Consider the following 24,654-nt stretch of genomic DNA (forward strand, 5'->3'; position numbering starts at 1 on the left):
ACCCCCACCTCTCACTTTGACCCCCACCTCTCACTCACTGTGACCCCCATCTCTTACTCACTGTGACCCCCCCACCCCCCAGGGCCCCACCATTTACTCACTGTGACCGCCCACCAAGGGGGCAGGGCCCCGCCTCTTTACTCACTTTGACCCCCCCAGGGCCCCACCTCTTACTCACTGTAGCCCCCCCGGGGGGCAGGTCACTGTTAATCACCCTGATTCTCACGGGGGGGGCAGGACCCCACTTGTTACTCCTTGTGACCCCCTCCCCCAAACCTCTTACACACTGTGATCCCCCAGGAGTCAGAGCGTCGCCTGTTACTCACTGTGACCGCCCCTAGTGTGCAGGGCCCCATCTCTTACCGTGCCCCTGGGGTAAAGCCCCTGCCTCCCCTCCCCCCAGGTGGCCTGAACTCCATCTGTCACTCACTGTGAGCCCCCCACCACCTACAGTTTATTTTATTTAATGCAATTTTATATAGCGTGAACATTACCCGAAGGTGTCGAATGCTTTACAGAAGAACCAGTTGCGTTACATAAGGACTTTGGATTACATGAGTTACATAAGAGATATAAACAGGAAAAAAATAGCAAATATACAAGTGGAGTGAAAGGAGGGGAAAATTGCAAATGTACAAGTTGTAAAGTCACTCAAGGAAGAGATGCAAACAGATAAACTCTAAAATCACATAGGAATGGTAGATAGCGCTAGCTTGACCCGTGTGTATCAGATCGCTTTACATACATGAAGGAAAGAAAAATTGCATTACATCGCAGGACATAAGGATGCATAAAGATATAAGCAAAACATAATACTTAGGCATACAGTTAAGGTGAGAAAATGCAGGTGGTTGAAACAGTCAGATAACCACTCACCCTTGATGGTCAAGTGAGGAGAGGGGAGTCCACTAGGTTATTGAAGTCTAGGTTAACTGACCTGGTCGGTAAAGTATTTGTTGTGGAGAAGGAGTTTCAGATCCCTTTTGAAGGAGGGTTTGCATCCGAGGTCTATAGGGAGTGCATTCCACATCCTGGGTACGGTACCAGAAAAGGATCGGAATTGAGTCGTTTTCCTTTTCAATTTTGGATGGGTGAGAAGATGTGAGTTGGTGCTTCTCAAGAGTTCTGGATTTTCCTGCTTTTACCAGTTTGCTGTTTAGGTAGTTGGGGAAATGTGCATGAAGGACCTTGTGTGTGTTGTAGGCCAATTTGTAAATACATCTACCTTTCCAGTTGAGGGCTTTGAGGGTTGGTGTGGTGTTCAAATCTTTTTACACCAGTTATGAGTCGAGCTGCCATGTTAAGGACTGACCTTAGTGGGGCTAGGTGAGCTTTTGGTGTCCCTGTTAAGATGGCGACCCTATAGTCCAGTTTAGAAAGGACTAGGGATTGTACTATTGTCTTGAGATCATCCTGGGGAATGAACGGTTTAATTTTCTTGAGGTGTTTTAGTGAGTAAAGCGCACCATTTGCAGAGTGTTTGATGTGGTCCTTTATTGACAAGGTTTTATCTAGGTTAATGCCTAGTGACTTTACCAAGTTGGATAGGACGAGGGAGCAGTTTAGGGCATCAAGATACTTGAGCTAGTCTTGGATTGGTCTGTGGTTACTTTTCGAGTGAACTGTATTAAATCAGTTTTGTCCGGGTTCAGCTTTAAATGGTTTGTGTTAAACCAAGTTTTGATCGTGGTTAGAGTGACATTGAGGTGTCGGATATCACTGGGTGATTTGATTTTGTAGTAGATTTGTGTGTCATCTGCATATATGAGGTATTTAACTCCGGCTTGTTTCAGAATAATTGTAAGGGGTTCCATGAAGAGATTGAAGAGGGATGGTGAGAGGATCGAGCCTTGCGGGACCTCAAGAGTGACTCGTGTTGGCAAAGAGAGACAGGAGTTGATTTTAATTTGTTGCGAACGGTTCTGAAGGAAAGAAGTGAACCATTTTAGTACTATGCCATTAATGCCAGAGCGCCTCTTTAAAGTCTCAAGTAAAGCTGGAGGATTTATTGCGTCGAACGCCGCTGACAAGTCAATAAGGATGAGGAGACCGGCTTCACTTTTGTCTAAGACTCTGAATATCGTCTGAAATATTGAGCATCGCTGTTTCAGTGCTACAACCTTTCCTGAATCCCGATTGAAAGGTGTTGAGGAGGTTGAAGTCATCAATATGTTTGTTCAGTTGTTGAACGCACTTCTCCAATGTATTAGCTAGGAACGGGAGGGTGGAGATAGGTCTGAGGTTGTTGAGTTCGTTAGGGTCGGCCCGTGGTTTCTTGAGTATGGGTTTGATTTTGACCTCTGCTCCAACCCTTCAGCCTGTGACGACTCCCTGGGGGCAATCCGGACACCCACCGACCACGCACGCAACCTGGGAATCATCCTCGACTCAACGCTCTCAATGACCAAGCAAGTCAACGCCGTCTCCTCCTCCTGCTTGAACACCCTCCGCATGCTCCGCAAGATCTACAGATGGATCCCGACAGATACAAGAAAGACAGTCACCCAGGCCCTCGTCAGCAGCAGACTCGACTACGGAAACGCCCTCTATGCGGGAGCCCCGACCAAGCTCATGAAACGACTACAACACATCGAAAATGTCTCGGCACAACTTATTCTCGACGTACCACGCCACAGCCACGTCACCCCCCACATGCGAAACCTGCACTGGCTCCCCGTCAACAAGAGGATATCCTTCAAGCTCCTCACCCACGCACCCAAGACACTCCACAAGACTAGCCCAGCCTACCTCAACAGGCGGCTCTCCTTCTACATCCCCAACCGCCAGCTACGCTCCGCTGACATCTCACTCGCCACGGTCCCGCGCATTTGAAGAACAACCACCGGTGGGAGATCCTTCTCCCACCTCGCCGCCAAGACATGGAACACCCTCCCACTGAGCCTACGACCGACCCAAGACCTGCTGACCTTCAGGAGGATACTCAAGACCTGGCTGTTCGATCAGTAGCGCCCCCCATCCCCCCAGCGCCTTGAGACCCTCGCGGGTATGTAGTGCGCTTTACAAATGATTGATTGAAGGGAGTCTGGGACACAGCCTGATGTGAGCGGGGAGTTGATGATTTTTGTCCAGAAAAGGCCAATGTGGTTGAGTTTTTTTTTTTTATTGGTGTGGATGGGCGGGGGTCCATAGTGTGGGAAGTAGGCTTTAAACTTGCAATTATATTAAAGACTTCGTTTTCCGACATGAGTTCGAAGTTTGACCAATTAGCATAATTTTTCAGTTGGAGGCGAACCTGGTTGTCCGTGGTATGTTTTTGTTCTGTTTGGTCAAGGTGATCCTTGGTTCCTTTTATTTCGTGTGGTGATGTGCAGTTTGTTTGACTTTTAACAATGTTGAAGAGTTCTGTAGGTCTATTCTTCGCCTGGTCTAGTTGGCTTCGGAAGAAAGTGGGCTTTTCTCTAAAAATGTTTTTTATATGCCAACCGGGCCGATCTAAGCTGTGCTAGGTGTAGAGTCGAAGGGTTTAGTCTCCACGTCCTTTTCGAATTTCTGAGTTGTCATCTCTCGTTATTAAGATCCATGTGGAACCAAGATTTAGATTTGATAGATCTTACATGTTTGAGTTTTTGAGGTGCTACTTGATCTAACACCTCCGTTATTGTCTTGTTGAATTGAAGTGGGCTGTGAGGTCATTCTGTCATAGTGGAAGGCTGGAGTAGTAGATTGGCATGAATCCTGGATTCAAGTTCAGTTATAGGGACTTCCTTGATGTTCGTGGTCCAGTGCTTAGGTTTGTCAGATCATATTGGTTGGTATCTGATATGTGAGTCAATATTAAACAGTATGAGGTGGTGGTCAGGCCAGTCAATAAGAGAAATTTATTTGAGAGACCAGCTAATTTTTGGTGGTGATCGCATCCAGAGTTGCTCCTTTGATATGTGTTGGTTCATTGCAGAGTTGTTTGAGGTTGGTAACTTCAAGCAGGCTGGAGAGGGTCTGGGCTGTGGTGTCTTCTGGGTTGTTCCAGTGGATATTGAAGTCACCCAGGAACACATCTTCCGTGCCTGTTGGGGAGCAACGTGTTATTAGGTCGATTAGTTTTTCAAGGGGTACGCTCACCCGGAGGATGGTAGATGGTGTGAAATTTGATGAGCGTGGTGCCTTTCTAGGTTCAACACCTAGGTACTCAAGAGTCTGGTATTCTGTAGCTTTTAATGGAGTAAGCTGTATTCCTTCTTTGTGTATGAAAGCTAGACCGCCATCTGTTTCGATCGGTCGGTCGGTCGTGTCTGATGATGTTGTAGCCTGGAGGGGTGAGAAGGTCTAGAATGGGGAAAGAGTGTATTGAGCCAGGATTCTGTGAGGAATGCGATGTCTATTTCTTCGGCGAGTATAACTTCGGCAATGTCTGTGGCGTTGCACTGCTGATCTACAGTTGAGGAGCATGCAAGATAGAGATCGGGGAGCCTCAATGTTGGTATGTGCTGTATGTATAGAAGTGTATTGAGCAGGGGGTCTAGGCGTGAGGACAGGTCTAGGGATTCTATTTGTGCCCACTATAACTGGGATTGTGATAGCAGTGTTCTGGCTTATTGCGAGGGAAGCGTCGTTGATCTAGTCTGCTTCTCGTACTGAAAAGGGGCGTAGAGCTCATCTAGGTCGATGTGCCTGACGTCTCTTAGGAATGGCAGGCCATGGGGTGCAAAGTGGGGCCATGGAAGAGGCTGTGTGGGGGCAAGGTGCGTAGCTACCTGGAGTGTGTGAGCAAGGTGGTTCAATCCGGTTGGGAAGGTCTTGTTGTAGGTGTAGGATATTGGCAGCTAGGGAGTCTATTTTCTGCTCCATTCGGGTCAGTTGCTGAGTAAGTGAAATAAAAAGGCATCTTGCCTTCGGCTGGAGCAGTGTATGACTATGGTCTGTGGAAGGATAGAGTGCTGGGTTATGGGATTGAATGGTATCATTGGGATTAGGAGTGGGGATAGAATGGACATGAGGAGTCGGGTCATTGATGCTTCCCGTCATGAGGTTAGGATGAGGTGTTGTGGGTCTTAGGACCAAGGGAGGAGAGTGAGACATGGTTAGGAGGAAGTCAGTGTCCAGGGGATTGACAGTGGGATTAGAAGTGGTAAAGGTTTGGGCATGTGGTCGTGGGACCGAGGAAGAAGAGTGTGCAGTGGTTTGAGGGAGTTCAGTGTCCAAGGGATTCTCGGTGACGTTGGATATCCTGATGGTTTGGGCAGGTGGACTGGGGTCAGTAGTGGAGTTGGGGATAGTTTGCGAGGGTAGAGTCAGGTCTCCTGAAGTCACAGGGGGAGTGCCTATAGCGAGATCAGTAGCAGAAAGACTGCAGTTTGAGACCGATCTGCTTAGCTCGAGATCAGCATTGCAGTGTTTATTAACTATGAGTTTGATGGCCCTGGAGGGATCGGTTGTTGCCATTGTAGTGGGTGTTTGACGGCGAAGTGTGATGATAGGGGTAGTGAGATTGTAATGAGTGATGGTGGATGTCCATGTAGAGTGGGTCGTCAGGGGAGGGCGATTGGATCGGTTCAAGGTTTATTGTCAGGGTGGAGGGGGATAGGGGAGATTGGGTTTGCTGGTTCTGTTGAGTTAATGAGGAGAGTAATGTTGGGAAGTGGCAATCAAAAGTGGTGAGGTGTGGGTCAGTGGCCTGTATGAGAAGGTTTCCTGTTCTGAAGATGGAAATTGTGAGTTCCCCTTTAAAGGTAGGGGAGATGGTTGTGGAGATTTTTTCGCCATAGGGACCATCCCAGGGGGCAGAACCCCACTTTTTACGCCCTGTGACACCCCCCACCCCCCAGTGGCCACAACCCCACCTGTTACTCTCTGTGACCCCCCCCCCCACCTCTTACACACCGTGATCCTCCAGGGGGCAGAGGGCCACCTTTTACTCACTGTGACCCCCCCACCAGTGCACAGGACCCCATCTCTTACCAAGCCCCCACCTCTTACTCTCTGTGACAACCGTTGGCATAGCTCCACCTGTTACTCACTGAGGCCTCAGGAGAAGAGACCATTTGTTCTTCACTGTGCCCCCTCCCAGAGGACAGAGCTCCAACTCTTTCTCTGAAAGACTGCAGCCTGCGTCCTCCCCAGTGCACCCGGAGAGTAAAGAATGCAATATGCCCTACCTGATGCCCCACTGCCCCTTCAGCGCGGGCGACTGCTACTGCCTTCATTACCTTAGGGGCACAGTTATCTAGGCCCCATTAAACCTGCCTAGCCAAACTCCTGGTTGAATTGTGTGTACTAAACAAATGCACTCGTTTCAAGGGAAGATTTCAGGTTTCTAGCACTGTATAAACAAAGGGGGATAAAAACACTTCAGTCTCCTGTGGGAAAACCCATCTTTCCCATGCTCATCTCTGTTCTCTGGGTGAATGGAAGATGACAAAAGTCAATTTAATTTTGCAGTGCTGCTGGTGCACTTTCTTTCCCCGTGATTGTACATTTACATCACTTGCCCCATAATCCATCATCTGCTATATAATGCACAGCTTTCAACAAAAATGTTTCTAGCTCAAATGGAGTTGAAAATTAATTTTAAAAAATGCAGCCATTCTTCATTTGTGACAATATATCGAAATAATACTGCTACAAAATGTGCTGTTACGCCACATAATTTGCTGTATCTTGCTGCATGATTTCTCATTACTGCCACATAATTTGGCCATCCAGCTTTCATAATCTAAGTAGCCCTGGTTGTGCTCCTATCATCCTGCTTGTGTGACAATAGGCTGGCCCGGTGTCCTGTTTGTAAACATCTTGGAATGACAGCGTTATGCTTTCGCTAGTAGAAAGATTTGTTGAACAGTACTGTACTACCTTTCGCAGAAGCTGGTTTGGTGGCACCACACTTGCACCTCTGTGGGTGGACTGGTTGCCAGGACAGCACTCGACTTCTTGTGCTTAAGATATCCTTACTAGAATTTTTTAATAAACCGGTATGGTCGCATATAATTTCAGAATATAGTGTTTCGCTTAATTTTCTCCAGCGATTGGTGGTTTGATTTGAAAATTTCTTGCAAGAACTGTTAGATTGATGCACCTTGGTGGTGCATGGCATTTTCTTCTTCAACCATGTAGCTAAGAAAGTTAAGCTTCTTGTCTAGGTTTTATTTCCTGGCAGGGTTCTCATGTAATAGTATTTTATTGATTGCTTTGTATCTTTCAGGAGAGGGATTTTTTTCTCCACGTTGTCTCTTTTTGAAGAGGGGATTTATTTGGGAGGCTTCAACTCTTGGAACTCAGAAACATTTTTGGCTGTGTCATCTCTTTAAGGGGAGATAACTGTGGTTGTCAGATTCTCGTATTGGCGGCCACACATCTGCTGGCACTTGACTTCCCACTTATGAAAGTACTCATTTTATCCATGACATTTTCGTATATCTTCAGAACAAGAACTTCCTGGCCTGCCCTATCTCTTGCTGAACTGTGCATAATTTCCCCTCCGGCTGACGAACCCCTCTTTTGCAATTTCCAAAACCCCTTCCCATATCCGTGTTGTTTGGGAATACCCCATGTTTAATGCGACCTCACAGCATTCTAAACTGTAAGTTGATCCCTTGAAGGGGAGATGCCTGGTGTCAGCTGCAGGGTTTCCATTCATCAGTACTGTACAACATTTGCAAATTTTGTCCAGGACTGTTGTTGATCAACTGTACAGCAGCGCTCATTCATTGAGGTTTGGGTGAAAGCTGTGTGTAAAATCCAATAGTGCTAACATAGAGTGTTGATTACCATGGATAAGGCGAGTTCTGTAGCCTGAGCATGGCTGCTCGCCTCACCCAAATATGCTGTTATACTTACCTTTGTTGACCCTGCAAAATATATGGGATTCTTCTTTTAATTCAGATTTATGACGCATACAGCCAGGAAAGTCTTAAGCCGCCCTGTATCCACTACCACATTGTGATTCATTCCTATTTTTCTTGCTTAAAGAGCTTTTAATCTGTAGTTCACGCTCTTACTCTGTCCCTTCTGGATGCTGTGGCTAGCCTTCTTAAAAGTACATTGTTGCCTTTGAGGGGTGCCTTTAATTGCGAGTGCTAGAAGATTTGATATGGTTACCTATAATCCCTATCGCTTTGAAACGGTTATTACTTAGTTTGTGTTACTTTAAATTATGTTGTGTGGTTTTTCTGAACATTGCATCTGGCAGCCAAATTGGAGAAAAAACATTTACAGTTTGTAATTCTTTTCCCATGAGTTCTCCTTTGTCTTCTCTCTGCTGTGTTTCAGACGGCAGCTGAAATTTGCAAACTCATTGTCTATTATGTACGTGTGTGATATTTCTAAAGCATGATTCGGCTCTAGATCACTGTTCAGGGTTGTTACATTTTACGTAAGTAAGGTATTTCTAAAGAGCGCACATGTCTAAGTGCTAAACAATACTGTGGCTGATCAGGGAAATAAAAAGTCTTAGCCCTTTGTGAAAGATCCAGGTCTTCAGTGATTTTCTAAAACAGAACCTGTTCGATTGAGACCTGCGGGTGAAAGGTAAGGAATTCCATAGTTTACCCGCCAAGTAGGAGAGACTTTTGCCACCCTACTTGGCCATCCTCACCCTAGGGATTACCATCAACGAGCATTGTAAGATCTTAGAATACGTTGAGAAACATACCAAGCAAAGATTTTCTGGAAGCCCTGGGTCCGGTCCTTGCAGTGCTTTGTGCACAATGCCTTGAATTTAACCCTGTCTTGACCGGGCTACCGATGGAGGTCTCTGATGCTGCTTGATATGGAGTTGAATTTTGGGAATTTTAATAGCAGATCAGTTGCTGCGTTCTGCAGAGACTGAAGCTTTGGTTTAAGACATTTGTCTATTCCTAGATGGAGGGCATTGCAATAGTCTATCTTGGACAAAATAAAACCAACTATTTCCGTTTTTTACATATCAAATGGAATGAATGGAACCTCTTTTTTGTATCTTCAAAAGATAAAAGCGCGAGGATGTAATGTTGATTTGTTCAGAGAAACGGAGCTGGTTGTCAAACATGACCAGGGATTTTTCACTTTACAGACTGGCGCTGGGCAAGGACCAGAATCAGCAGGCCACCAGGACTTGTTCTGGAAAAATACATCGATTCAGAAAAGTATCGCCTCCATCTTCTCAGTGTCTAACTTTAAATACTTCTCATGCATCCAGCTAGTGATGTGCGCTAGACAGTTTTTAAGTTGTCTGGCCACATTTTTTACATCAGATGTAATTGACACGACTGTGCATATCATCAGCCTAGGATATGGCAACAAAACCATGAGATTGAATAAGTCTAACCATTGATGATAAATAATGTTGGGGATAATGACTATCCTTGAGACACCCCATGAGGAAGAGAAAACAGATTGGAGGTGTGCCCTCCGAACATCAGTTTACTCTCTGTGTGATAGAAAAGAAGAGAGTAGGGTTAGGGCTGCACCTTTTATTCCCACTGTCTTCCAGCGGTTGACTAACACATAATGATTAACCGTATCAAAGGCGGCTGAGAGATACAGTAGGGTTAGAGCAGCCCTCCTTCCCTTGTCCACCTGCATGCAGATATCCTCCTCCGCAATAACCGAAACAGCAAATTCTGTGCAGTACTGTGGCCTGAAACAGGGTTGAGATAGATCCAAAAGATCATTGGTCTCCCAAAACACCACCAGGTCTTAATTTATTGTCTTTTCCAATATCTTTGTGGTGAGCGGCAAACAAGATATAGACCGATAATTCTTGACCTCAGCAGGGTCTTGGAAAGGCTTTTTAAAAATAGGTTGCACTAATGCTTTTTCCATGCTCCTGGAAATTGCCCTGAGCTAAGCACGTTATTTAAGAGTAACACAGGATGGGCAGCAATTGTATCTGGAACCATTTGCAATACAAAAGTCTGGCATGGATCTGTGGGAGAACCTGGTTTGATGGTTTCTAGCAGTCTCGTAACTCTTTCCTCCGTTAATGGAGGAAAACTATCCAATCCATTCAATGTGTTAGGATTATCATCTGGTTTAGCAAAAGGAGGAGAGGCCGAGTCAAACGTGTGTTTAGCCTTCTGGTTGGCCAAGAATTCCTCATAAACAGTATTTACATTTGTTTGAAAAAACTCCGCTATTTTATTACAAAATACTTGGTCAGGAGTCGCATGTTCAATATAGTCAAATTTGGAAAGAGCGGTGACTGTTTTGTAAAGTTCCCTAGTGGAGTTTTTAACCAGACCAATTTTCACATAAAAATATTTGGTTTTCGAAGCAATCGCAGGTTTGTATTCTGCAATCACTAGTTTGTATTTATTATTCTCTTCTATACTATAGTTTTTCCTCCATCTTTGTTCTTGCGCCCTGCATTTTATTTTCAGTTCTCTTAGTTCCGTTGAATACCGCAGGGCAGTCAGACTTCTACTGTAACATACTCTTGTTTTTACGGGGGTAAACTGAGTAATTGCGGGGGCAATCCAGTTAGAGAATCTGGAGGCGGCGGCAATGTTATCATCAGTGTCTAGTAGTGGGCTATGACTGTGTAGAGCAAGCTCCAACTCAGTTTTATTAATTTCTCGCCAGGGACGTATTTTGATATACTGGCTGAGATTTTCAGAAAGTGAATCTTCCTCTGGGACAGCTATCTTAAAAATACGGCACTATGATCCCTCCAAATTAATGGAAGCGCTTTATCGAAACTAATTTCTGTGTTGGTGAAAATTCCGTCTAGGTTATGATTAGCCTTACACTTGGGTTCAGTTACAATCTACCGTAGGGCAGAGCAGTTAAGGCAATCAACCAAAGGATCGGTTTCATTGTTTTACTCGAGGTCGAGGTGAACATTTAATTAATCTAACAGAGTAAAACTTGTTGAGTTCATGCAGGACTCCACAAAAGTCTAAATGGACCTTGCAAATCTGTCTCTAGGGCCGGCAGATGATATATATGTTGAAGCCCCTGTGAATGCAATCCTGTTGCTAAATTGTAAAGTAAACGGAGCTTCTCCCTCTAAATGAGTTGGGGGTGAACACAGCTTTGATGTGATTACAATAAATAATTGCTCCCCCCTAACCAACCATCTCTATCTACAGTGAGCAAATCGTATCCTACCGGAACAGCTACTTTTCTATCAGAATCTGACGCATTATTCCAGGTTTCCGATAGAAATACAAAGTCCGGATTATGATCTTGCATAAAGTCTGCAAATTCATATTTGTGCTTTACAGGGACCTGGTGGCCTGGTCCTTGAAGTATTTGATCTGATGGTATCTTTAATACCAGAGATCTCACTGTAATTGGGGTTGAGGACATGTTTACATTCCGGGCAGCAAAAGTGGTTAATGTTCAAATTCCAATCAAGGGGAACACAGCTGCATTGCTTACCCATATTGCAGATTGATAGCAGCTCATCCCTCGTATCCGCCTGGGTGGGAAAAGGACCAGGGGTCCTGGTGCACAGCGCATTGCGGCACAAGCAGGCTAGCCTTTGGCGCACTCGCTGCATGGTTATGTCGTCGTGTGCATTTATTCTCTCGTCACCGCAAAGGCTAGATAGTGTCAACAAAAATGGCGGAACCATTCTAACAGGCGGACACCATCAAAGTATAGAAAATGTAGTTAGCAGCGATCCCCTCTGAAACCAGCAAGTATTAAAAATACAAAAAATGTCATCAATATTTCATCCATGTTTAACAACCCAAAGGTGAACTCTTCCCGCTCAGCAGCAGCGAACACTTGTTGATATTTTGTTGACCATTCTATTTTGTATGTCTGTGCTGTACTCATTTAGTTACTTATTGTATAGTGCACCACTAGCCATTTTTACACTGGCTTTTTTAATGAAACAAAATCACAAAATAAAGGAGGGGGCGCCTCATCAAAGGTTTCCAAAGCCTTGCCACGTTATTGAACCGTTTTGCCCACTGTTAATATCTATTAAATGCGGTCATTGCAACCAAAACAAATACCTCTAATAAACAAAGTGCATTGCACAGTTAATTTTACCCATTACAAATCAAAGCGCCAGCACACACACAATCTGTTTAAAAAAAAAAAAAAAGCCCTATCACAAACTGCAAACCTGCATGACATTCTGAAAGGTGCACAGATGCTCAGGAGACACGTTGAAGTAACAGATAATCCAGCATTGGTAAAGCCAATAGGTCTAGTCTTTGCGAGAGCTATTGGCTTTGCCAATGTGTTTTAGCGATGTGGTACTTCAGTGTGGCTGCTGTTCAGAATGGCTAAAAGTTGGTGAGGTGGGGGTGATATATTGGGCTAGATTGAAGGGGGGTACATTAGGGCGATTGGCCTAAATTGGAGGGGAGTACATTGGGCTAAATTGGGGCAGAGTCGAGTGGGGTAGACTTGGGCAGAGTTGATTGTTGGGGCATGTTGAAATATTCGGAAAAATTTGCTTTATTTATACTTTCCCAATTCTGATATATTGTGAATTATCAGCAATGTTTATTTACATTTTTTGTGTTCTAGAAAAAAGCCATTCCTTTAACAGCAAGATTGTAACTAGAATAGAGTCTGACTGTTGACCTCTTTCTTTAAATGCACAGCAAATGTAACACAATAAGAACAATATAGTAAGGCTTGAAAGTGAACACTTGGAAGAATATAGAAAACTGGGTTTGCTTCTCAGGATGGACTAACTCAGGTTGGACAGCCTAATTCAAAACAAACAAAAATTCAAACAAAGCCAGCAAATAGAATGCAAACAACTGAGTTTTAACCACAAAAACAATAGTAAGCAATGGGCAAAATGCCACCAAAACCATCAACGGCCCAATCCATCAAAACTCAAAATTGGTCGAAGATTAGGCAGGAAGCTTTTCTAGCTGCCCTAAGCAGTTACCCTACTTGCCTAGAAAACTGCCTGCAGGACGCTAACCTGCAAGTCTCGGTGTGGTTAGAGGAAGCATTAGATATGAAAGCACCGTGTAAAACACAAAATTTCTCTCATTCCAGACCATCAGCAGGTTGGTTCATGGAGGACTACACACAAAGAAAAAAACGATGTAAGCGCCTAGAACGAAACTGGCGGAAGAACTATTGTTCTGAAGCAAAGAGACCTACCTGCTTGCACTAAAGGAATATTATAAAGCGGTGAGGGCACCTAATATGAGCAGCTGTAATGAGATCGTCAACTTCTTTGTGGATAAAATCTCCTCGCTATATGCGTCTTTTCCTGAAACTGATAATCAGGGCCTCTACTCTATGAGGAATCCTGGTCCCCTCCCAGTTGGTGCCTTCAAGATTGAGAGTAGCTCCGTGGAAAAGCTATGCTCCCCATGCGGTTAAAATCAAACTGGCTCTCCGGTGGAGTGGAAATATACAATGGTGATTCCACTGCTCAAAAAACCATCTCTCGAGTCTTCCAAACCAGAGATTTTTTGCCCCATCTCCCTGCTTCCTTTCCTGGCAAAACTGTGACCCCTATGGACGGTCAAACACCCCAAGGGAGGTAAGCCACAAATAAAAGCAAGGCAACTGATATTGACACGAAAACCACCCAATTTTGAGCAAGGATTGGCTATGTGTGGTATACAATACTATCTTTGGACAGACAGCTGAAGCTGTTTGTAGTAAGACCGCAATAACAGGGCTGCAACAATGTAATGGGGGTGTCTGGAAGAGTCTATTCACAGCTCCTTGGCGCTCCCTCTTGGCAGGAAGCTTGTCGCTCATGTCTTGCGCGGGAAAGGGTTTAGTTTTGAGCACAGTCTCTTGTTGTAGAATGAATAATAGTTTTAGTGCTCATCTATTTTAAAAAGGTACTTAGAAGTGCTTTCTTCCCTTGTTGGATAATGTTTGTCTTGACTGTTCCATTTCCTGTGCGACAACTGGATGAGTTGAATGCCTCCCATTTCCTGTACAATACACATTTGTTTTGGATGCCTTCTATCGTAAGGAATAAAGATTTGCTGTGGGACCTTCACCTTTCTTATGGGTTTTTCAGGACAAGTTATTCTTCCTGGCCTCCATCTCTTAGAAGAGAGAGTATTTACTCGGTGGCATGTTTTCTTTTCAGTAAAGGTGATCTTGCCCATTTAGTCTCTGATAGAAGAAATGGTTGACTTGAATAGAAGGATTAACTTGAAGTCAGATGCTATGATAGGCTAAGGCCAGAATACACTGTTTCTATTGGCTGCTGCATATTTACCCCTTACTCATTTTGATCACTTGTTTCTTTTTCCTGCAGTTTCCAATGAGATCCCAGATCACCCCTGTGTCTCTCCTGTTTCCAATCATGTCTTCGAGCGGCGGCTGATTGAGAAATACATTGCAGAGAATGGGACCGACCCGGTGAATAACCAGCCACTTTCCGAAGAGCAACTCATAGATTTGAAGGGTGAGAATTGGTAGTTGGTTCACAGTTGAAGGTGGGGCGTTGATTGGAGGAGAGACGGGCAATCGGACCAAGCTATACATTGAAATAAAATTATGTTTTCCATACCTCTCCTAACTTGTTCTCTCATTTTCTTCATGTTCTTCTTTTTTCTCCCTTCCCTGGCATTCAGTTGCTCATCCAATCCGACCGAAGCCTCCATCCTCCACTAGCATTCCGGCAATCTTGAAGGCTTTGCAGGACGAATGGGTAGGTGTGTGCTGTGGGGGAGTGTTGTGTTGTGTGCAGATGTAGACGACTGCGAGTACATTTGACCGATATTCCTTTCTGTAGGATGCTGTGATGCTGCACAGCTTCACCCTTCGGCAGCAGCTGCAGACCACCCGTCAGGAGCTGTCTCACGCCTTGTACCAGCATGATGCCGCTTGCAGAGTTATTGCTCGTCTTACCAAGGAAGTGACAGCTGCTCGAGAAGGTAAGAGGGTAGAGGTATAGCTGATGGAGACGGTATGAGGTACAGCTGATGGAGAAGGTTTGGGGGTAGAGGGGCAGCGACTGGAGAAGGTATGAGGGTAGAGGTATAGCTGATGGAGACGGTATGAGGTACAGCTGATGGAGAAGGTTTGGGGGTAGAGGGGCAGCGACTGGAGAAGGTATGAGGGTAGGGGTATAGCTGATGGAGACGGTATGAGGTACAGCTGATGGAGAAGGTTTGGGGGTAGAGGGGCAGCGACTGGAGAAGGTATGAGGGTAGAAGTATAGCTGATGGAGACGGTATGAGGTACAGCTGATGGAGAAGGTTTTGGGTAGAAGGGTAGCAGCTGGAGAAGGTATGGGTTGCAAACTTCAGTGTTCTCTGAAGTCCAGTGAAATCTCATTGTGCCAGTGTGTGTGTTCGGCACAGAACAAGGACTGCGTGCATAACAAATGCTTGGCTTCAGAGATCGCTGCAGTAGAGAGTACATACGTTGTTACAAATAAGAGATGTTTAAGGTCTTCCTCAAAATGTTTCATTCTTTCTCAAAAAAAAAATGGGCACATCCTTGATAAATGTGATCATTCAGTTTAAGTGCTAAAGTAAAGGCAAACGTCTTTGTCCCTGGACATTGTATAGGAATAGTATTTCCATACTATTCTCCAACGCTTGTGGGTGTGATTCTCTGCATACAAAGTGAATATTCATCTTGCAGCCATGCCCGGTTTTATTTTCATTATTTGGCATTAATAAAACCAAAACCTATACCAGAACTGAGATGACCCCTTCCCCTCAAACCCATATTTAAGTTGTTTTTTTCTCACTATGGAGTTTCTGGTAGATGTTTGAGTATTACCTTTGAAGGGGATAATATAGGCAGACAAGAATAACCCTCCCTGTCAGCTACGTGTATGTAGATTTTCATGATAGATTATTTGTTTGTCGCAGAAAGGGAGATATAACAATGGGTTATTGTTAGAAAGGAAACGTGGTTCTATACATATCCAGAGTGGTTCTTGTGGTTCCCACTAGTGTTTCCTCGAAGAACCACCAAATTCTAGTTGTTACTTCAGTATCTAGCCATCTTACCATGTTGTTTCTGGGGTTTAGAGACTCTTATCAGACCACCTCATGTCATCCTTGGTGCATCCCTTTTTATGACATTTAAAGCCCACGTCTGAGTTTCTGCCACAAGAATTTAAAGGACCTTCCCTGGTACCTGACGGGCTGAGAGCACACTTAAGAGTACCCTTTTTTGTACCTGTGGATGCTTAGTGCCAGTCACATTGTGTATCCTGGTTGTGCAGCACTCCAGCTGAGATGGGCCTATTTGTATTCTCCGTTTCTTTAATAGAAACAGCCCAGTCTGTACGTGGTACCCATCTCTGCGGCATATTTTGCCCTATCAATGCAGCTTGAGCCGCATCGCTGAATTGGAGGCGGTCAGTCTTGCATCTTGGAGTTGAAACCTTTCTGTGGGTGCAGTGGAGGACCACTCGGGTAGGGCATGCTCCGGTGAAGACACCAGAATGGAGACTTGTAAAGTGAAGGCCTCACGATGCAGCTTCTCCTCTACCATCAAACCTCTGTAGCTCTTGTGTGGCATTGTCTGAGGTTTGTTCTCTGTGCTGCTCATGTCGTTAACTTGTGTATCTTACCTTTCTCATCGCAGCTTTGGCTACTCTGAAGCCCCAGGCTGGCCTCATCATCCCGCAGGCGGCACCGGCTGCACAGCCTGCTGCTGCTGTAAGTATGGAGAGACAAGTACATGTTGATGGCTCCTCTGCCCTCCGTCTCATATTCCTTTTGCTTCATCCCATTACGCCTCACTCGATTGTAGATGTGTCTCTGAGTTATTCTTTTATCTCTCTTGTGTCTCTCTGCAGGGAGCTGGCGAACCCATGGACCTGGGAGAGTTGGTGGGAATGACTCCAGAAATCGTCCAAAAGGTAAAACGCAACTTCCAAGTTCATGTAGGGCATTGCGTGCAGGAGGAGTGCAAACTACAGTTCACTGCTTTACCCGTACTAGCCCTGGGTACGAATCCTCCCTTAAGTTTGCCAAACTAAATATTGGTGAACTCTGCACATCACTGGCATTCTCTAGCACTGATCTGGCAGGCAAAATGGCATATGGTAGTATCTGTAAATAGAAGTTACGCCCCATAGATATAAATGTGTGAGTTCTGAGTAATGTGATCAGTTCCTTCCCTAAAATATTTGTGATATTGGCCAAATCACTTTGGCTACCTGCATGTTGCAGTTTGTACCTTTTATCTGCTTATCCATGTGCCGCTCATTGTTTCATAGCAATCTTTAGCTCCCTCAGATGTGTCAGCTCTACACGGTTAGCATCAGCCTTACAGTGGCATCAGATTTGAGTGAGTGAGTGCTGGTATTTGTAAAGCGCACTAATGCCGAGGCGTCTTGGCGCTGTGTAGGGTAACATGCTGAAGTACTTGCCACTCTCCTATCTAGTGAAGAGCCATGTTTTAATTTCCTTCCTGAACCGCAAATGATTGGGGATTTGCCTTACCTGTTGAGGTAATGCATTCCAAAGCTTCGAGGCCAGATGTGAGAAGCTTTTCCCTCCACAACGTTGTCTGTTAATCTTAGACACCAAAACCAGCCCGCGAGAGGCAGACCTCAGCGGACGGGTTGGCGTGTACCTTGAAAATAGATGTTGGAGATCGGAGGCCCCCCCTCCCGCCAGTGCTTTGTGCACTAAGCACAGCGCTTTGAAGTCAATTCTACTCTTCACTGGGAGCCAGTGTAGCTGCCTGATGGCCTGTGAAGTGGAATGGTATTTGGGCAGACTGAGTAGCAATCTGGCAGAGGCGTTGACTGCTGACTCATTCTAAGGCTGCACACCTGGCTAGAGTAGCACTTTAATGAAGTTTGCAGCTGTGCCAGTGCAGGAGATTGGTTAGGGAATTCACGGGTCTCTTTGTGCTGTAGATCAACTATGAGAGCTCCCTCCATGCTCACCTAGGTGAAGCAATGAGTGCAGCAGAAGAGCGATCAGTGCTGCACTAGGGCAGAACGTGCAGGTGCCAGTGGCATTCACCATCGATGGTGCAGTGTCTACAGTAAAACAGTTGGCACTTCTGCACCATAGCAGGAGGGAGAGCTTGCGGAGTGCATCTCGGGGGTGCAGGATATATGATTACAGCATTAGAGCATGTGGCAGGTCGCGAGAGTCCTTGGAGGCCAGCATTGTGTACCACAGTTAAAGTAACAAGTACAGTAAAACCGAACGCAGGAGAACAACAGCAAAAACTGAATAAGTGATGGGAACTAGAGTTGTAAATCCTAGTTAATATGCAGCTTCTGAGCGCACTCATTGAATTAATAGCTTGCTACTGAGATTGCTTCGGAACCTTTAGTAACAGCATTGAACCCAGACAGCCTTTTTGATAGTTGTGCTTATGAGGGTTGTAAGTCAATTTGGACTGTTGTAATCCATTTCCTAATGTGCTGCGAAATGAGAGCTCTGTGATGCCATGCATATAGTAAAAGTAAATAATTTGCTATACCAGTGAGCACAGTGACAAACGGATCCCTGCTACAACAGAGCAGTGTGCAGGATACAAACCTACTTAAATCCTTGCTAGCTGTGTGTAACATGGCTAACACCGATGCATCAACTGCTGGTCGTTTCTGTGCTTCTGACTGTTCTTTTCACATTTCAGCTTCAAGACAAAGCAACGGTGCTCACTACAGAGAGAAAGAAGGTAGGTGGTTGAAATTTAGCATACTGGGGTGAGAGTCAAGTAACGTCAAAGGTATCGGGGTCATGTGGCAAGAGGAGTGCGCTTACACCTGCTCTTTATTTTGTCCCGACTAGAGGGGAAAGACTGTTCCAGAGGACCTGGTGAAGCCGGAGGAGCTCAGCAAGTATCACCAGGTGTCGTCCCATGTGGTAAGTACTTGGCAGGGGTGTCCGTGTGTTGTACTCCTTGATCCGGGTGAGTCACAGCTTTGTTTGGTATGGTCAGGTTATTGTGTTATTGTTTGTGCTCACAGAAGGTGGCGCAGTCCTCTAATTTTACGGCCAAACTAAGGTTTCTGGCGCTTGGATGGTTATGGTTTCATCCTCTGACATAGAGTAGTTTTGTGGTCCTAGTATTCCGAATGGTGGCCACATCTCACAATTCAAGAGTAACAACCTGATGTCTTCGCCAATACCTGTATCGCTAGGCGTCCCACAAGGATCCTCCCTATCCCCTACTTTGTTTAACCTAGTTATGGAGCAGCTCACCACCTTGCTACAAGCATCCAATGTTCACTTCCACATGTACGCCGATGACACCCAACTTTATCTCAAACTACAATCACCCAAAGACATTATGCTCTTGAATTCAACGATCAGAAGCACCCAATCATGGCTGGCCGCTAATCATCTCAAACTCAATGCCCTTAAAACAGAGTTCCTTCTGATCTCACTTCCCGCGAAAATCACTACCGCTCAAATTTGGCTTAAACACCTAACGGCACTCAATGTTCATCCTACCATCGTGGACTCAGCAAAATCTTTAGTCATAACACTCGACACCAACCTCAACATGCAGGAACACATCAACAAAGCAACTAAGGGTGCGAACTACCAGATCAATACCTTAAGGAAACTCAAACCCTTCCTCCCAGCCAAAGATTTCCATACTGCGGTACAAGCACTAATCATCCCTCGAATAGACTACGGCAGCATCGCCCTCTGCGGTCTCCCCCTCACTACTACGGCACCCATAAGAGCTTCTCTAAACGCCGCAGCGAGACTCATCACTGGATCAAAAAAACATTCACACATCTCCCCTGATCTGAAATCCCTGAACTGGCTGCCTTTTGAAGCCAGAATACATCTGAAAATCGCCTGCATGACGCACAAGCCTGTCCACCTGAGCTCACCTGGATACCTCGCTCAGAAGCTGACGATTTCTGGAGGCTCCAGGAACACTAGAGGCACAAACAATCTCTTGCTAAAGCCCCAAATATTTCGCAAGGAAAAAACCTATAAACGCTCCTTCTCAGGAATGGCACCCAGGATCTGGAACTCACTCCCCCCCGAAACCAGGCTCATCTCCTCTACCATACTCTTTAAGAAAGAAGTAAAAGCTATCCTCATGGCTAAATACACCTGAATTATTACTGGGTATGATATTTACAGTCAATGTACCATTCAGTTCCACTGATCTTTTGCATTTTTGTATGACTCGTATTATTGACCTTCCTGATTGTTTACGCTATTACTTATTTGTACTTGTATCATAATTGATGTATCTGTCTGATCTGACTATGCTGCTGAGTCGGACTATGCTCCCACATGTACCTTCCCCACCCCAATTGTTATGTACTCACATGCTATAACCTTCGTTTGTAAAGCGCTCTGATATCTGCAAAGATCTTGTTCGCGCTATATAAAACTTTCAAAATAAAAAAATAAATAAATCTGCTCACATCTCCTTTACATCTAGATGGAGTGGAGACATAATGTGGATGAGAGTTATAGTAAAGTCCCTTAATTTATGGCCGTAGTTGGTTTAGTTTAAATTAAACATCATTTCACTTAGAGGCTATGAAAATACATGGATAAATCCAGCTACTTTAACAATGCCTCGATTAAACATTGATAATTGATGATGCCTAAGCATTACAAATTCACATGCAAGGTTAAATCCTTGACGAAGAATACGATGTACTAAAACCAACATATAGATGCATTTAATCTTCTGTGGTGCAACTCTCACCGCTATGGACACTGAATGAAGAGTAATTTTGCCTTGTGTCTACAACTGTCAAAAACTGGTCAACCTATTGGTGTAATGTAATTGCTGCGTTACCGACTGTTCATATTTATACAACTGAAGACAATCATGGGATACATCCCTACTTCGTTGGTCACCCCCGTCTTCCAGCCTGACCTAAGAAAATATCACACGTCTTTAACCATCGGTTTTGTGTGCAAAAATGTGCAAATATAAAGTGCTCAATCGTATCCATTAGAATATGACTACTGTGAATAAAAACACGTGTTGAAACCTGCTATATATATTAGGGTAAATACATCTTGCATTAGGTTGGGCTGAGCCCAGTCACACACCTCTAATGACAAATAAAGTGCCAATAATGAATCGCTGTCTGATTAGATAACCACAATCGTATCACAGTAAGCATACTATTTCATCTAGTTGACAGTTAAAATGCAATTTTATCTTTCAAAACTCAATATGGACATGAGCAATACCATATATGGTTTGAGTGCAGAAAGGCTGTACTTTATGAATTGATTGTGTCGATCCCACGTTTCTTCCAGTTGTTTATCCTTTGACAGCATTTTGGTATCCATCATTCAAAAAGTTGCACAGTGCTTCCAAAAAAAGGGGCCATCGAAGTAGTGCCTGGGAGTCAACAGAAATGAGGGGTGTCCTCAAGGTACTTAAAGGACAAGAGACTACGTACATATTGGATTTGTAAGCAGTGAACTGCTACATCAAATCTTTTCAAGATCGTTATAATACAAGATGTCACCCCACTTCTAACGGGGAGATTACGTGGCATAGTTGAACCAAAAGATGTATATTATTGCATCCCAAGATTCCCAATGCATCAACAGTACCTTGCGTTTGTTGTTAATGGAACATTTCAGTTCCAAGTCCTTATGTTTGGAACAGCCACTACTTGCCACAAAATGTCTAGCAGTAGTGGCTGGCAGCGCCCTTAAGGGGCAAATTAATTTCCCTGTATTGGCTGGTACATAGTCCTAGTTATGCTCAGCAAGGTACGCTCCTTCTCCACCTGTAGGGCTTCACAATCCCTGCAGAAAAATATATCTCCTTGTCCAAGCCCGGCCTTGTTTACTTACAGAAAGCCTATCTCAGCAGTGTAAAGTGCTGGGATTTCCATTCAGCAGATGGTAATGAAACTATTAAGAATGACAGCGTCATGTATGGTGGTAGTCCTGAACCCAGGATCACACACGCGTCTACTTCAGACACAGTGGTCACAAGCAGCTAGGAAGTGGTGGGGGGTGGGGCTTTAGTGTTTGTGGAGCCCATATGGACACATCTGTGACATATTTGGGTATACACATGGGCCCTCTTATTATACAGAGCCAATGTCTGCGCAAAAGCAACTCCACATCAATGTGCTGTAGTGTAAGGTGGTGCATGTATTTTTTTGTGCTTTTCAAATAACAATTTAGTCTTAATTTAAAGAGGAAATATAACTAAACTCTACTCTGTAGAATAACAATGGGCCTGCACTATCTGCAACTCTCATAGACATTACAAACAATTTGGCATTGGGCCTTTACACTGTCTAAGCAACTGCCGACAGAACATCTTCTGGGCTAGACAATGCTTTTGCCCATCTCTTTGGGAGAAAACATGAACATCACATGCTTGAGAGATCAACTCTAGGGCATTCAAACAGTACTTTCAATGTCTGGGATGCCAACTCTAGATCTGTTTGCCACACATGCAAAAACCTTGCATGCATGCATCAACTAGTGAATGATATCTGTTTGCATTCTTTCCTCTGTTATCAGATATTCAATTTGTAGTTTGGAAACTGCACCTCGAACCTGTTAAACTAATTCTTATTGCCCCAATGTGGCCATACCGAATCTTACTGACCCGTAGAGATCTGTTCACCCGCTCATCAAACTACACCTCTACCAAAACCACCTCAGTCACAATCAAGAGATGCTACTCCATCCCAAACTCAGATGTCTCAATCTTTAGTTTTGACTCCTCAAATATTGGACTTGGGATGTTGGTATTAGCAACTAATTCAAACATGCATGCAAGTTTTAAGAGAAACCAGAAGCCACTATGTTGGCATGTTATGTTGCAAAGGAAATTTAGTGATGATTTCTTTAACTGTTTGTAGCAAGAGTCCCAGACTCACAGGAGCACCTATGAGCCTCTCCATTCCTGCTCGCTGCAGTTCCTATCTTTGAATTTAGTCCACACTGGGCCAGTTGAGGGACCTTTTGTATAGGTTCATAAAGACAAAGTTGTTTTGAGCTCTCATGCTCTGTTTTGACATAGAGTTGTACTGCCATTTCATGTCAATCAGAATATAGTATTACCTTCCTGTCCAATTGGCTTCAATCACTGATCGTAAAACAAATTGCACAAATAAATTGTCCAACGTCCATCATGTGTTTCGATGGCTGTAAGTTTCCACTCCTGCATCTCTAACCCTCACTCAAAGATAGAGGTTGGCAGGTAGAAGGGAAAATGGTTACATGTTAAAATAATGAATTAAATGTGTTTAAACTGGCTTAGATATATCCCCAACAACTTTTATTCATGGTTTCCTGGTCAGGGTTAAGAATACTATACAGGACGGTGATAATGTGTGACTATAGGGAGATTCTGCGGCTCGCATGCCAATTTCAGAGGCTCATTAGATGAAACTGTACTTCTGCAGTGTGATTTTTTTTTTATGGTGACAGACCAGATTGGGTCAGACCTCAGTCTACTGACAAATACAGGTGGGAGAATATGGGCTCTATGGGATTCATAGTCCTGATGAAAGGCTAATCGACCCTTATGTGCAACAGAAAACGGCTGAAACATGTCGACAGTTTTGCAGATGGGAGAGATGCACGGATATTAACTTTCCATATCATAACCATCTTGTGCAATATTTTCAACTCAGACCAGTAAATCCATGAAGAAAAGTTGTTTGGGATATTCCTGAGCCAGTTTTAAACACATTTATTTTAGTTTCTCCATATTAAGATCCCTCAGATTTATTTGTTTGTATTGTCGTCCTCTCCCTTATGCTTGATCCCAGGTATTGGTCTACGTAGGTATGTTGTTAGCAAGCACAATGATGAAGCATACCACTATCAGTGGGTGAGGGCACTTTTAACACATTTTGCAGTTTAGTTTGCTCCGCACTCATGCATAGATGCTCTTCTTTCCTACAATTCCTTTTTGTGTGTGTAAGGCAACACCAGTTCTCCTCAGAATCAGAATGTGATTAGAGATATGGATCTGATTTTTTTTATTAATATACCTCACCCTCTTGTCTGAAGTGAAAGTCTGTTCTGTTGCGGAATGTATTTTTAATTTGGAAAATTAAAGTGAGGCTTGGTGATTCACCCCTCCCCCCAACTATCTGAAAGATCTAGAGCCTCCTTTAAATCTTCATTGCTTTGCACAGTTTGGGATTCTGCCCACTTTCAGTTCAGTTTACGTGGATGGATCGATGCAGATCAGAGTGAGTCGCCACAGGCAGACTCTGACAAACTGTCCTCTTTGTGTCCGTGTTGGCACTTTGGCAACAGTTCTTAGAGCTGCAGTGAACACTGAAGACCATGAAAGAACCATAGCTCTGTTGCAGAAGGAGCTGCCACTTTACCCCTAAGAGGCAGCTGTGCAACCTTGACAGGCAGCCTGGTGACCCAAGGGCACTCATTACAGAATCAGTGCAGGTATTCATGAAATCACATTGTTGTGTCTCCTAGAAAGCCATTTAAGGGGGATACCCCTGTTGCAGTGATGATCTGGGGACAGTTTTAATTGCCATCGCTGGAGTTGGAATTGATCTATGTGACCTGAAGACCAGACTGTAGAAACACTGGTTGGAATTTGCCCAACCTTTTAAATTCATTAAAATCTGATCTTGATTGTATGCTGTCTGCCTCCCAAAGCTCTGTACTTGTACTCCTTACAGTATGTTCCTTGTGTTTGAGCGTTTTTTCTTCTCTTCTTCCTCCTGCAGGGGCTACACAGTGCCAGTGTGCCAGGAATCCTGGCCCTCGACCTCTGCCCTTCCGACACCAACAAGACACTCACAGGTGAGTTTTCAAACCTCCAGAAGAAATGCCATAGGATGCTTGCAGTATAAAGGATAGATTTATTTCTGCTGTGTTGAGT

At 44.4% G+C, this 24,654-nt stretch overlaps 1 protein-coding gene across 1 annotated transcript in view; it reads left to right on the forward strand.

Annotated features, from left to right (window-relative positions):
- PRPF19 (pre-mRNA processing factor 19) overlaps positions 1 to 24,654 on the forward strand; it is a 59,434-nt gene that overhangs the window by 895 nt on the left and 33,885 nt on the right. Inside the window, exons 2-9 of the mRNA XM_078677001.1 lie at positions 14,144 to 14,293; positions 14,463 to 14,539; positions 14,624 to 14,765; positions 16,438 to 16,511; positions 16,652 to 16,714; positions 18,457 to 18,498; positions 18,612 to 18,686; positions 24,500 to 24,575. Of these exons, the coding sequence (XP_078533127.1) occupies positions 14,144 to 14,293; positions 14,463 to 14,539; positions 14,624 to 14,765; positions 16,438 to 16,511; positions 16,652 to 16,714; positions 18,457 to 18,498; positions 18,612 to 18,686; positions 24,500 to 24,575 (699 nt within the window). The remainder of the gene's footprint in view (positions 1 to 14,143; positions 14,294 to 14,462; positions 14,540 to 14,623; positions 14,766 to 16,437; positions 16,512 to 16,651; positions 16,715 to 18,456; positions 18,499 to 18,611; positions 18,687 to 24,499; positions 24,576 to 24,654) is intronic.

Source organism: Lissotriton helveticus, chromosome 1_1 (genome assembly GCF_964261635.1).
Source record: "Lissotriton helveticus chromosome 1_1, aLisHel1.1, whole genome shotgun sequence".
NCBI lineage: Eukaryota > Metazoa > Chordata > Amphibia > Caudata > Salamandridae > Lissotriton > Lissotriton helveticus.